The sequence below is a fragment of the Hemicordylus capensis genome, chromosome 5 (assembly GCF_027244095.1).
Source record: "Hemicordylus capensis ecotype Gifberg chromosome 5, rHemCap1.1.pri, whole genome shotgun sequence".
NCBI lineage: Eukaryota > Metazoa > Chordata > Lepidosauria > Squamata > Cordylidae > Hemicordylus > Hemicordylus capensis.
Genome location: NC_069661.1, coordinates 164,534,298 through 164,549,781, shown reverse-complemented (window position 1 = coordinate 164,549,781; position 15,484 = coordinate 164,534,298). Strand labels below are relative to the sequence as shown.

Genomic DNA, 15,484 nt, shown 5'->3' with positions numbered 1-15,484 from the left:
AATGAAATAAAGCATATTTTAAATTAGATGTGACCTATAATACAAGTACTCAGAAATCACTGTTCCTGACAAAAGGAAAGGTAGTTTTATTCTCAGGATCACACAGCAAACTTGGCTTCTGGAAAATCTATACATGTATAAAGAACTGACTACCATCATTTCTAGTACTATCACAAAAAACAGTACTTTGTTTTTAAGGCCCATGTGGTGCACAAGCTGTAGGTACCAGAGCAGACTGAAAATTAGGCACTATATCAGGCTTGAACTACTTGTGACCCACTAAGCTAAGTGCTGCTCAACAGCCATATATGGCAACCAATCTGTGCTGTCAAACTACAGACTTTTTCATTGGATTAGTGATCTGCAGTTTATCCAATTCACTGATGAAGTATAGTTCAATAAATATGCTTTTAACCAAAATATCAATAGAGATATCTTATGAGATAATGAAGGAAATTACGACACTTTACAGTTTCCTGAGCCAAATCTACCACTCATTGTTATAAAGCCAACTTTGATATCTCCTTTTTTATTCAATAAGGCACAAAATAAAAATAATCGCAAAAACTAAAAACAAGAGTCCTTACTTTGTTATTCCAACTATTCAGTTTTGCCCTCCTTGATTAAAATTGGTCTCTACCATTTAATCAACTTAAGCTTTAGAACCTCCCAGCCTAATACTTACAATAGGATGTGTGTTTGCGTGCATACTTATATAAAACTTTAGAACAAGAAGTTGTAGGAGTGTATCACAAACAATTGTTAGGAAAATATGCCACCATTAATGAATCCCAGAAATATCATAATATATTTGTGTAATTTCTTTTCCACAACCTTGAGGTTTTCTCTCTGCTTGTTCTTGACAGCAATGAGTATTTAATGTCAGTCTTAATACCTATGGGATGAATATTTGAAATATAAAAATTAAAAACAGGCTCTAGGGTAATCATGCATGCCATCTTCATACTTTCTGGTAAAAGATTCAACTAACTGGTCATTAAAAAGTCATTCACTGTTATAGTTCCAGTCACATATTAGGTCTCAACCTATTGAAATACTAAACTAATAAAATGTCTACTGCTTTCAGTTTGAAATATTTGTAGATTCAAAATATACTGTTCCCCAAAATGATTTATTTCTCAGCACATATGTTATTAAAATGTTCCAGTTTAAACATAAGACATGCAGAAGAATCTTTGACAGGTTTGGGGAACAATTTTAAATTATATTTTTTGTGATTATCGTAGCAGAAATGCAAATATGTTGGTATAGGAGGTGAACCCAGGAGAAATGTGCCAAATCTGCCTGAACAGTGGCTTAATTCAGTGGCATCTTTTCAGGCTAAAAGTGGTGCAGATGTGCCAGTGAGAAACAATAGATTCTCTGTTTTATACAGATTGATTTTTGCAGAGTACTTCAAACTGTAGAGCTCAAGTGGTATTAGCAGAAACTGTAGAAACTAACTGTTGAACTGAAATTATCTAAAAGGCTTACATACAGATACCAAGAATTTTCCTGATATTGCTTAAGCTACCTAAGCCAGAATTCACCAGAGAATTTTCTGGACTTTGTCCACCAAACAAAGACTCCAGGTGCTTCATAAAGGAAGCCATGCAAGTTAACACAATTTTCAAGATGGCAAAGGTTTACCATAGAATTATCTCTTATTAATATCAAATCATAGAGACAGGGTCAGAAGCAAATACAGAGTTAATGTGGCCCAGTGCACAGCCCTGGGAGTTAATGTGGCCCATTTATAGCCCTCCCTCTGGACCCCCTCCACCCTTCTGGCTGGACCATGGTGCTGCTTGTTAAAACAAATTAATATTAATTAGAACCAATACAAAACTACAACAACAACAACAACACACACACACATGCCCCTCTTTTAGGGTACATAAAATTCCTCTACCTAGGTAATTTTGGAGCCTGGACCTAAAGGCCTTTGGAGTCCCCGCCCCCCATGCAAATTAAGCATCATCATGCTCCACTGGGCATCTACACCACCCTGGACAAACTAAAGAGGATTTAGGGGACCCCAGGAGCTGTGGAAGCACTGGACTTTGGCCCCAAAGTCCAGGGGGAAGAATGCCTCTGATGATGGGCCCAATCTCCCTCCCAAGTTCTCATCTCTCTCCCTCCCTCCCTCCTTCTCCCTCCACTAGGGTGACAAGGAAAAATTCAGTCATATCCAGGACATTGATGCACCAGCCATGGGCTCAGCTCACTGAAGTCCCAGCAGCTCCAGCACTTCATGTAGGGCCTCAAGAAGCTACTTAATACAGCAGAATTCATGGGGGATTCCTCCATGGACTGCCTTCAGTTCTCTTCAAGGTCAATAGCCTCTGGGGTAAGTGTTAACAGAAACCTATGGCTCAAACACTGGGATATAAAACAACAGTCCAAGGCCTCTCTACGTTTCAGCAGTGGCAATTTTTCTGAAGAGCTCCTTATACTAGTTTGAGCAAGGAAAAGAGAAAAGTCCTCCCCTCTGTGTTGAACTGCTAACTTGGCAAAGAGGCAGCTTTTATAGAAATTGAATGAATAATAAATAAATAATAAATAAATAAATAATAACAAGAAGAGGAACTGAAAACCAGCAAAAAATGTTTCTCAGCCCTTTTGTACACTGCCCAGAGCCATATGGATGGGGCAGCATATAAATGTAATAGACAGAGAGATAGATATTGATATGCCCAACCACACCTCAACTGGGGAAAGTCAGCACACCCACAATTAGGAAAGTACACCTTGGTATGATGCCATTCTTTTCTCCCCAGAAATGGATGGCTTCTGAGGTTCCCACATATTTGGACTCTTACAACTACAAAAATTTCAGAATGAAACACTATTCAATGTAGGGATGTGTCCGAACCGTTTTGGTGCTTCATTAGCAATGTGCCAAAACTATTTGGGCAGCTGTATCCAAAAGGTTTTGGTGGGAGGGCAAACGGTAGCTTTAAGAATGAGGCACACAGGTTCTTACCTGCTCCTCCGCAACCCTGCCGCTGTTCTGGTCACAGCGCTGTCCTTCCTAAAAGCCCACATGTGGCTGCAACACATACAAGGTCACCTTGCATGCACAGCAGCCATTTACATGGTCAGCAACACGCTGACCATTCAAATGGCTCCTACACAAGCGTGGTGGCCATGTGCATGCCACCACCATGACTCAGACTCCTTAGCAAAGGAAACAATTCATGCTTGCTATCACAAGCCCAGCTTCCTTCCCATCCTGGTACACTCTTTCCCTGGGCATATCCAGTAACCAAATCTCCCCTGCACAAACTACTTGCACCAGGATCTGGAATAATTCCATTTATCGGCCTTAATGGCTGGATGCATCCAGTGGAGGTAGGCATGTTGAACACTAAGATAAATGAAAGGGAGAAGAGAAGGGAAGAGTTACCATTTCTTTCATCCCTCTATTTCTTACTGACTTCTTAGGTACCACTGAGCCAGCTTTCACTTATGAACTTCCCATGTTCCACATGGTAAGCATGCTATAGCATGCTCCTGTATATACACAGGAGCTTGACTTTGTCATTACTTGGGCCTAAAATTTTAGAATCTGATGTGGAGGTGTCCACCGACTCCTTTTGTGTGGTTAAGTTGGATCAGTTCTAGTTTGTGACTCCTGAGGATGTGGACAAGCTGATTGGAACGGTGCGACCTACCACCTGTTCTCTTGACCCTTGCCCAACAGGGCTTATACTATCTGGCAGTGGGGTTGTTGTAGAAGGCCTGGTACAGATTATAAATGCATCTCTGAGGGAGGGCAGGATGCCTCCTTGTCTTAAGGAGGCAATTATTAGACCACTTTTGAAGAAGCCTACTTCGGATCCCTCAGAGTTGAGCAACTACAGGCCTGTTTCCAACCTTCTGTGGTTTGCCAAGGTAATTGAGAGGGTGGTGACCTCCCAGCTCCAGACAGTCTTGGAGGAAACTGATTATCTAGACCCATTTCAGACTGGCTTTTGGGTGTGCTATGGGGTGGAAACTGCCTTGGTTGGCCTGATGGATGATCTCCCACTGGGAATTGACAGAGGAAGTGTGACTCTGTTGGTCCTTTTGGACCTCTCGGCGGCTTTCGATACTATCAACCATAGTATCTTTATGGAGCGTCTGAGGGAGTTGGGAGTGGGAGGCACTTCTTTGTGGTGGTTCCACTCCTACCTCTCGGGCAGGTTCCAGATGGTGTTCCTTGGAGACTACTGTTCTTCAAAATCTGAACTTTTGTATGGTGTCCGTCAGGGCTCCGTATTGTCTCCAATGTTGTTTAACATCAACATGAAACCACTGGGAGAAATCATCAGAAGATTTGGTGTAGGGTGCTATCAGTATGCTGATGACACCCAAATCTACTTCTCCATGCCAGCATCATTGGGAGGGGGCATAAACTCCCTAAATGCCTGTCTGGGGGAGGTAATGGGATAACAAACTGAGACTGCATCCAGATAAGATGGAGGGACTCATTGTGCGGGGTCGAAACTCAGGAGATGAGTTTGATCTGCCTGTTCTGGATGGGATCACACTTCCCTGGAAGGAACAGGTATGCTATCTGGGGGTGCTTCTGGATCCAAGCCTCTCCCTGGTCTTCCAGGGTGAGGCAGTGGCCAGAAGTGCCTTCTATTAGCTTCAGCTGATATGCCAGCTGTGTCTGTTTCTTGAGATAAACATCCTCAGAACAGTGGCACATACGCTGGTAACCTCCAGACTGGATTACTGTAATGCACTCTATGTGGTGCTGCCCTTGTATGTAGTCCAGAACCTACTGCTGGTTCAGAATGCAGCAGCCAGGTTGGTCTCTGGGTTATCTTGGAGAGACCATATTACTCCTGTATTGAAAGACCTACACTGGCTGCTGCTAAGTTTCCAGGCAAAATACAAGGTGCTGTTTATAACCTAAAGCCCTAAATGGCTTGGGCCCCGGGTATTTAAGAGAACGTCTTCTTCGTTACAAACCCCACTGCCCACTGAGATCATTAGGAGACGTCCATCTGCAGTTGCTACTGGCACGTTTGGTGGCTACGCAGGGACGGGCCTTCTCCAATGCTGCCCCAGAGCTTTGGAATGTGCTCCCTGCTGACATAAGAGACTCCCCATGTCTTACAACTTTTAAAAAGCCTTTAAAGATGCACCTATTCACCTAGGCTTTTAATTAAATATTGTTTTAACAATTTTATCATTGTTTTAAAATGTTGTTTAAAAATTTAAATTGCTGTAATGATTTAACTAGTGTTTTTAATAATGTCATTTATTTTGTTTTAACTACTGTTTTAATTTTTTTAATTGTCATTTGTTTTAACTAATGTTTTAGCTTTTTGTTTATTTGTGGCGAACTGCCCAGAGATGTGAGTTTGGGGAGGTATAGAAGTGTGCTAATAAATAAATAAATAAATAAATAACCTAGCTTTTCATACCCCTATGTAAACTGTATAAAAATCAATAACTGATTGCAATGTCATAGTCAATCAATGCAGCTCAAAATTCTTGAGTTCCAGAAGCTGAGTCAACGGCAAGACAAAGATTCATTCTTTAATTTGCTTGGAGCATAATTGTCTACTGGCCATTGAGGAAAGTGCATTCAAAAATCCTTCTTATAGATGTGACCTTTGAGCAATAATTATGTAGATCTCTGCGGAAAATCTATCATTAGCTACCTAGGAAGAATCACTGCACCACATTGCATTTGTAAATATAACTTGTCTGGTTCTACTTAGAATGATTTGCTTAAAGAATTCATTAAGAAATTAACTGCCATCCATGCTAGATAATATCACTACAACAGGGGAATCTAACAACCTCAAATAAAGTTGTGTGATTGAAAAACAAAAAAATGATTGGCATGACATTTTTAGTAACAGTACTAATTTTAGCAGTCTTGTGTTAATCTAAAATTCATTATGATTCTTGTGATAATACATTTTTTTTGCCAACTAACTGCCAACACTGAAATTAGTTCTTTTAGCAAACACGGACATTTTATTACAATAAAAAGTAAAACAGCTATAGATTTTCTGATGGTCTATTTGGCTTGATAAAGCAAAGGTTCTCACCATGTTTTCAAAGAGACAATGCTGAAAGTGGACATATGTTTGAGAAATGCCTAAATAATACAGTACATGCAGATACAACCCTCCACCCAAATTTAGGTAAAAGTTCTTGGCAAAGAACCTAACTGGCTCCCCACTTCCTCAGATGCTGAGAAGCTTTAGGGGCAAGGTGTTTTGGAGCTACTTCCGTCACAAACCCAAAGTGATTCTTATACAGGTTTAACCAAGAGTTTATTCAGAAACAACTCCATTTTCTCCTTTGTCTTTCCCTCCCTTTTCCTTTCTGACTCCATTGTCCACACTCTCTATAGGATCTTCACTGGGACCCTAGAAGGGACAAACTTCTAAACAACAAAACATGAAAGATACTGGATAGAATACAACACATTCCTCCCCTTTATAACAACCAGAATTGAATCAATTTAAAAATCTATGGCAAAGCCTTGAAGTGTTTTGGGAAGTCTTCTCTCATGCACACTTCTAATTCTTGGGTTCTATGGCATAGGAGCTGTTAGTGATGTTTGTTGTTGTTGTTGTTTTGTAAAGAGGATTGTCCATCACTTTTATCCTCCTCCTCTGTGAGGTCAAAACTGGAGGCAAGATCAAAGTCCTCTCCAGTTCCTCTCTTGAGACCAGACTCCCTTCCTTCCTTTCTCATAGTATGCATGCTGGAAAGTCTCAAACTGTTCATTTTCCCCCCAACATCCAATATGGATGATGGAAAGAATTTCAATTTGTTTTGGTTCAAAATATCAGAAATATCCCTTTATAAAGGCAGCCACACTCGAACAAAGTCCACCACCTGAAACGTTTCGCACCCCGTTTCTGATCCACATACAATTTGTATTTTTAGGAACATAGGAAGCTGCCTTATACCACCATTGGTCCATGTAGCTCAGTATTGTCTTCACAGCCTGGCAAAGATTTATCCAAGGTTGCAGGCAGGAGTCTCTTTCAGTCTTGGATATTCCCAGGAGAGATCTTGGAACCTTCTGCATGCAAGCATGCAGAATACTCTTCCCATTCTCTTCTGCATGCAAACATTTTCTTCCCAGATCAGCCCCATCCCCTAAGGGGAATACCTTACAGTTGCTTTTTCCTTACCCGATCACAAATCTCTGCATCCTCAGAGTGAGATGGCATGGAAAGCCCAAGCTGTTGTTGCCATTGGGTAAGTTTGGTGGTAGCTTTGTGTCCTTTCAGCAATTCATAAGGTGATTTTCCTGTAGTGGAATGAGGAGTAGTTTAAAAAAAAAAAAAAGCAAATAGATTTTCATAGATTGCCTCTTTCTAGAATTGTTGCTCCATACCTTCCAGTTGTAAATGTACTTTCACTAAACTGTTCATTCTGTCCACTAAGCCATTCCCTCGAGGATGGTACAAGGAAACAGGCTTGTACTTCATCCCATGGTTATGCAAGTATTGCTCCATTTCAAATGAGGTAAGCTGTGTCCGACTGTCAGTCACTCAGTTTTTAGGAAGACCTTCTCTCACAAAAAACGGAAGCCACAAATTGGATCACCTTGTTTGTAGTAATGTTGTCAGCAAATGAAACTTCGGTCCACCTGGAATAATAACCCACCATCACTATAACAAATCCTTGGTTTGTAGGCTGGTTATCAAAAGGCCCCATTATATCCAGAGCACATTTTCCCCAGGGAGCAATAGGAAATTCTACTGGAATCAAGGGGGTGGCAAAAGTCTTTTTGACTTGTCACTTACAGAACAAGCCATACAGTGCCTGATCACATCTTCAATGAGTTTTGTCCATACATGGCCACCAAAAGCTTTCTCTGATTGGCCTTTTAGTCAGGCTCATGCCCAGGTGACCTTCATGGGCAATAGTGATCACTTTTGCTTGTAAGGAGGTTGATACCACCAAATGATCACCAGCTCATTGAGAAGAGACAGCTACGTGCATGTATGGTTGAAGATGTTCAAGTACCTTGTTTTTGTGTGGCCATCCATTAGTTATGTAAGGTTAAAGTTCAATAAGCACTTGATCAGCACTGAGAGCCATTTTCCATTCAGAAGACGTGATCGTTGCATGAGTGAATGAAGCTATTTGTGCAATTATGATGCCTTCATCCTCATCTTTTGGGATCTCCTCTTGGCCTGGAAATGGAAGTTGAGATAAGCTGTATTCCAATAACCTGGAAGATATTCCTCCTGGAAATTAAAATCCACAAGTCTGGTGATTCATTTGGCTATTCTTAACTTGATACCTGAGAAGTAAATAAAGCAGGTAAGGGTTTATGGCCTGACCATAAAGTGAATTTTCTGCCCCACAAGTAAGTCCTGAAATACCTCACTTCCCAGAAACATGCTAGAGCTTCTTTTTGGTGGTTACAATATTGCGCCTATTGGTGTCAAAAGAAGTGAGAGCAGGGCTTTCAGCAATGGCAGATTTGATAGTTCGGAAACTAGCCTTGCAGGATGCATCCCAATTAAATGCTACATTCTTTTTCAAAAGAAGACGCAATGGAGCAACTTTTGAGGCAAACTGTATAACAAATTTAGAGTAATACGGAGTCATAAAAATGATCCAAGTGCATCCTTGTTGTGTGGCTCTGGTATTTCCTGAAAGGCTTTCACCAAGTCTGTTTTGGGATGTATGCCACTCTGAGATATTGTATGTTCTATGTACTGAGTATATGAAAAATGGACGTTTTTCTGCAGAGATAGTAAGTCCGTGTTGTCAGAGTTTACTTAAGACTTTTGTCAGTTTAGCATCATGCTCCTCAATGGGTTTGCCATATACTAAAATGGCAGCCTGAAAGTAAGTGGTTCCATCCATTGACCAAAAAAATGCATGCATCATTCTTTGGAATACCAAAGCTTCAGAGGCTAATCCAAAGTTAGCCTTTTGTAGTCTAAAAGTTCCTGTGGGGTAATGTAGGCTGTGTAAGTTTTGAGCAGAGGAATTTGATGATAGGCCAAAGACAAGTCCAAAGTTGTGAACTCTGAGGCCTCTTTCAGAGTAAGCACCATTTCATTGATATTGGGTAATGGATGACAATCCACTATCATTTTCACATCTCTTAATCTACACACATTCAAAGTGTACTGTTTGATTTAAACATATGAACAATGGGACACACATTCTGATGAATCAACAGGCTCTATGATGTCAGCATGCTTAGTCTTAAGTGTTCCTCTCTAAGTAGTTCGTGCAATGCTATGGGTATGCTCCTCACTTTGTGTTGTACAGCGTTCATCTGAATTTTATGTTTGAAATGTATGGAAGTGCCAGGAGTATCAGCAAAAACATCCAGATAATCATCAATCATATCAGCATATGGATGCTCCATCATCTGTAAAATGGTTCCATGCTGTTTGAGTCTAACACGATCTGCAGATCTTTCTGATTCCAACCCAATATTGAGACTCCTTTTTGTGACACATACACTTCCCCTTTTGCAGTATGTCTTTAGTATTCCAAGACAGCAGTGAAGGATCCATTTATGGCAATAGGAGAACCTCCATATCCCCATGGGTGGATGTCTGAATGCTGTTGGTGATGCAGTAAGGAGTTTCTTGTAAAGCAGATGGGTAATTATAGCGTACGGAGAACCAGAATCGGCCAGCCTCCACACTTCATGGACATTAGGTTTAACTTGACAATGTGGAGAAGCGGGCTCTGATTCTGTCACACTTAAAACGTTGGCAGGAAGTGGTTCATCTGCCTCATCTTTATCATATAGAGAATTAGTAATGGAGTGGACAGCAGACTTGTGAACCTTAGCAAAAATGCCCCCTTTGCTGCACCTGTTGCATGTGACATTGACATATAAGAAGAGTGAGCAAAATTGGCTTCGTGGGCAGAGTATCCATATCAGTAGCAGTGGTAGCTCCTCCTTTCTTGTGCTTCCACTTTCTGAGGTAGTGCCATATGAGAACATTTGGTTTGGAAGGATTTAGACTGAACAGCCTGGAGTTCAGGAGGTAAGTTTTAGGCTAACAAAGAGAGTGATCTGGCACATTTAAGAGCATTTTCCACCCTCCTGGCCATCTCTATAACTTTATCCAAGTTAAATTTCCACTCCAATAGCAGTTTTTCATGCAGTTTGGGGTAGTTTGTTTTCATAACAATCTGATCCCTGATCATTTCATCAGGAAGGTTGGCAAACTCATAATTTATACATAAGGCGTGCAATAAGAATTGGCATCCCCTTCCAAGTTGGCAGGAAAGGGCAAATGATTATATATTCTTCGGCCTTCAGGGCCCAGTTAGTGAAGCAGCATAGCCTTCTGCTTTGCTGGAGTAAAATCATGCATCTTTAATTGAAGAAATAGGACCTCCTCTGGGGATAGACAAGAAAAAGGGTGGTGGTGGGATCTGAGCCATGCTGCAGTGGGCATCCAGTGAACAACACAGTCCAGGATTGATAAGGGAAAAGTACCTTCAGGGGTTGTTCAGGTCAGGAAATGTGAGAAACAATCAGCAGCAGCAACAACAACAGTAGAAAGCAGTTCAGGAATGTAGGCCCAGTAATGCAATGAAATGAAGTTGCAGGATCATTCACAAGCTTTGCAGTCGCACACACTTAGCTAGTTCAAAATCTCATTGCCAAATGTTTTATAGCTGCTTCCCTCACAAACAACAAGTAATCTTATATAGATTTAACCAAGAGTTTATTCTGAGACAACTACATTTTCTCCTTCTCCCCCCACCCAACTTTTCCTTCCTGACTACTCTCCCTACACTCTACAGGATCCCCACTGGGACAAACTTCTAAACAACAAAACATGAAAGATACTGGATAGAATACAACACAAGACTACAAGGGTTTAGTCTCCTTTAAATTGGATAGAAGTAGAAACATATGGTATCTTTGTAATATTCACAAATATAGAACCAAAGCATAATGGAAGGAAACAGACACTCCTACAATAGTCAGCAAATCCAAACCCCTGCATCAAGTTCCAAGAGTCAGCATCTGTAGGCCAAAGGTGATTCACCATCAGCCAACTCAAAATGTGCCCTCTATATTGGGATGAAAGTACAAACCGGCTCCAAATTTGTCCACTTCCAGTAATGGGAAAGGTTTACCGTTTCAAATTCTGATAGGTCTTACATTGCATTGTTGGGAAAGCATTCACAGCTACCAAGTAATATTCCTCATGTTCAATCTCTTACCTCTCATTCACAGTGATCAAACTGGTCAAACTCACCACACCATCATGGTGCTTTTTATAGTACAGTTTACAAAGACATGCATAAATATAGAGGATAAGCAAATAGGAAGCTAATGTTCTCTTGAAATTGAACTAACTCAAACACCAAAACTTGTTCTGAAAGATTTTTTTCTATGAGCCAGAACTGACCTCAAACATAAAATGTTTGGGTTGCCTTGAAACTGAACAACAACTGAACTTCTAAACACAAAGCATGGTAACCAGTTCAATTATCACATACTCAAGGAATTGCTTTGAAGATTGATGAGGGCTACTTTCTGTTCCAATTATACCTGGAGAAAATATATTTCCCAGTGAATCAGCTGAAATGAAGGGAAGGAGAGATTAGTATTCTCCTTGGTGCTCAAATGGAGGTTTGCCCACCTATAGGCTATAGTCCACCAAAAAAGCCTCAGTTGGAGGATACTTGAACAGACTGGAAGATTATTGTGTTTCCTTGGCATTGCAGTCAGTATGTGGATATCGATTCATGATTGAATCAATTCTATTTAAATCGGGTTGATTTGAGTGATTCAACCTCAAATTGAATCACCATTGGTCTCAATGCTGCTTTTCAAGGTCAATTTAATTCGATCCTGATTCAAATTGAATTGATTATTCGAGTCACCATTTTGTTTGCTTGTTTTTAAACATTCCGATTGGTTTTCTGGCAGAGACTTCTGCTTGGCTGGAGGATCTCCTTGGTTGGCTAGTTTTGATTCAAATCAATTGTTAGCATGGGTAAATGTGCCCCCATTGGCTGGGAGGAAGGATGAGGGAGGGGTAGTCAGGAGGAGGGAGTTTCAAAATGTATAGAAGGGAACTCTCAGAGGCAGCCTGGCATTGCCTATTCTTTCTTCAAAATAGGACCTCTGTTACTGGATTGCTGCCTGCATGGGATTCAGACTACTGCTGCCTGCTCAGAGAGGATTCTTGCAGAAATCACTGCTGCAGAATTATTTCTTGTTTACACAGTCAGATAGGTGTTATTGACTGGTTTGTTTTATCCAGACATCGAGTCCTTCCCAAGGACCTGGGATGCCAGAATTTTATTGTCAATGTTATAGATATCGTCGCAGAATATAGGCTGTTCCCAGTAAAGCTGCTTTTTGTAATTGGCTGATGGTGATTTCTGTGGCCCCTATAGTGTTGAGGTGCTATTATTATTATTATTATTATTATTATTATTATTATTATTTCAATTTCTATACCGCCCTTTCAAAAATGGCCCAGGGCGGTTTACACAGAGAAATAATAAATAAATAAAGATGGCTCCCTGTCCCCAAAGGGCTCACATTCTAAAAGAAACATAAGACACACACCAGCAACAGTCACTGGAAGTACTGTGTTGGAGGTGCACAGGGCCAGTTACTCTCCCCTTACTAAATAAAGAGAATTACCACGTTAAAAGGTGCCTCTTTGCCCAGTTAGCAGGAATAACTCTGCTAACTCAGATAACTCAGAGATAACTCTGATAACTCAGGAATCACTCTGAGTCTGCTGATGTGTGCTGCTGAATCACTGTGGGTCTGAGCTGAGATCACTATACACACTGCTTGGGTACCTGGCCTGCTGCCTGCTGTGCCAGGTCTGTTTCACGTGGACTGCTGGAGACAGAGCTTGTGCCTATCTGTCTATTCTTTTTTCCCCTTTAGCAGTAACAACAGCTATTTTATTTTAAATAGTACTAGAATCTAGTGACAACTAGGTGCTTTTGATTTTTTTTTAAATTTCCCTTGTCTGCTGGCTCCCCTTCCCCCAGCTTTTTATTTTCTGATTGTTTGGGGTGGATTGGTGCCCACCCCATGGTGCTCAGCTATACACACACCCCAGTTATCGAGTGCCAGTGTGTGCTGCTTGGCCTGATTGCCTGCAGCTCATGGTCAGACTCTAGTTGGCCTGCTTTTTATTTGGGGGAGGGGAAGGAGAAGACTTTTCCTCCTCCTTGAGGGCACGCCCTCAACTCCTGTCTGTGGCTTCCACTGGCATCTGGTGGGCCACTGTGCGAAACAGGATGCTGGACTAGATGGGCCTTGGGCCTGATCCAGCAGGGCTGTTCTTATGTTCTTATGTTCTCTCTCTAATTAATTTTAGAGATTTAATTAATTTTTTCTAGCTGTGTATGCACTCCTCTTGTTCTAGGGAGAGCTGGTCTACCAATTGGTTTTCTCAGAGGAATGGTCTACCCATTAAATCCAATGGGTAGACCAGTTCTCATTGGGAAACACTGCAGTTTTTCTGGGGAGAGCTGGTCTACCATTTGGGTTTAATGGGTAGACCAGCTTTCTGTGATAAACCCAAATTAATTCAACAATTTGATAATCAAATTGACAAATCAGGTGGCCAATGCCGGCTGCATTGACCATTCAATTCAAGATTTTGCAATTCAATTTGAGATTGAATCTAATCTAAAAAATCTGATTTGTGCACATTCCTATGCTGCAATTCCTCCTTGTTCTCTTTCTACCATTCATCCTAAACAAGGTATTTTCCTGGTCTTTATTATGCTATTTTGTTTGTATTTTATATGTTATCTTTTTTTGTATTCTGTGTGTATTTTTTTTGGAAAAACTTTTTTTTCAATAGTTGCATTTTTTTTAAAAAAAAGTTGTAATATATTTTCACATATGCAATGGTTATTGCTGTCTTTATTTTATAGAGTCATCACAAGCAAGAGTTCTATATTATTCTGTCCGAAATGCATCTAAACCAGTTCAAAACCAGTTCAAAGTATATGAATCAGTTGAGAACCACTTTTTAAAGTTAGTGTCTGAATCAGAGATTTAAAAAATACTGATAAACCTGAACTAGAAATCAACTCAAATTTTTATCAGGTTGACTTCCTGAGTGTGCTCTTTCATAAAAAGTGTACTGACGGTGATTTTCAAAGCAGCCCATTGAAATTCTTGTCTGAAATGAATCTAAAAACTGGTTCATACTGCTGACAGTCACATAGGCTAATACATTACAGCAAGAGAAAGGTTAGCATGGAGCAGGTGGAACATATGGTGAGCAAATTATAATTTCTATAATAGTGGGTGCACTATTTATAATAATAAACAGTAATAAACTTTATTTGTTAGCTGCCCCATAACAAACTTTTGACAGCAGATTGGTCATATATATGTTTAAGTAAAGTTGTGCTCTCGAGTTAGTGTCGACTCCTGGAGACTACAGAGCCATGTGGTTGTCTTTAGTAGAATACAGAAGGAGTTTGCCATTGCCTCCTCCCACACTATGAGATGATGCCTTTCAGCACCACCCTGTATCGCAGATGTCCGATATAGATGTTTCCCACATTCTGGTAAACATTCCAGCGGGGATTCAAACCAGCATCCTCTTGCTTGCTAGGGAAGTCATTTCCCCACAGCGCCATTAGGTGGCTTCCTATATATGTTTACTTACAAATAAATGCCATAGAGTTCAGTGGGTCTTACTTTCAAGTAAGTATGCTTGGAATTGTTTCTTTAAAGCTCTCCTTAGACCACTTTTTCTAGAGCTGAACTGTTCTGTTATGCAGACAAGTTCTTCAAGTGTTTAGCTTCCCTTAACTCTTGATAACTTAAATACATTGCATGAAAATTGTTAACTGGACCTATTAATCTTATTTTCTTTAAGTCAGAATATAGTCAGTTTGGTTAGACTGTCTTCATGTAATATGCATTCAAGACCTTTGGTCATCCCAGCGGCTCTTATTACATTTTGTCAACATATTTCTTTAAAATTAGAGCACACACAACAGTACCTCAAATGAGGCCTCTTTGCTGCTTCTTAGTACAATTAATTACCAAGTCCTGAAAATGATACAACTCTTTTAATAAAAGCCAGAATTTAATTTTGATTCCACAGTAACACAGTATTGTTGACTCAATCATTTTTATTCCAGATTAACATGTAGAAATCATCACATCTAAGCTTTTTGTGACAATAACACCGTCTGCCAATTATTTTCATTCCTGTACTTATGCATAGTTTCTTAACTCTGACCAGAGTGCTGATTTACATTTTTACAGATGAAATTTAGTTCTAAGACTTTGTTCAGGGGGATAATGCTGGTCACACAAAGCAACAACACTCCCCACCACCACCACCAAAAAAAGTACGGTATTCAAGAAACACTGACACAGTTTCCAAGATCAAAAAATAGTTTCAATACATTTTTCACACAATTTTCTCATATGTATTCCTTCTACAAATGTAAATGTGTGTACACATACACTTACATACACACACACACACACGCACGCACC

At 40.3% G+C, this 15,484-nt stretch overlaps 1 protein-coding gene across 11 annotated transcripts in view; it reads right to left on the bottom strand.

Annotated features, from left to right (window-relative positions):
* GRM8 (glutamate metabotropic receptor 8) overlaps positions 1 to 15,484 on the bottom strand; it is a 791,912-nt gene that overhangs the window by 235,309 nt on the left and 541,119 nt on the right. Inside the window, exon 8 of one of the 11 annotated variants that reach the window (XM_053256779.1) lies at positions 499 to 895. The exons of the other annotated variants lie outside the window; for them this stretch is intronic. Within the exon in view, the coding sequence (XP_053112754.1) occupies positions 801 to 895 (95 nt within the window). The 3' untranslated portion in view covers positions 499 to 800. Of the gene's footprint in view, positions 1 to 498; positions 896 to 15,484 lie in introns of those variants that run through there. 11 annotated transcript variants of the gene reach the window in all.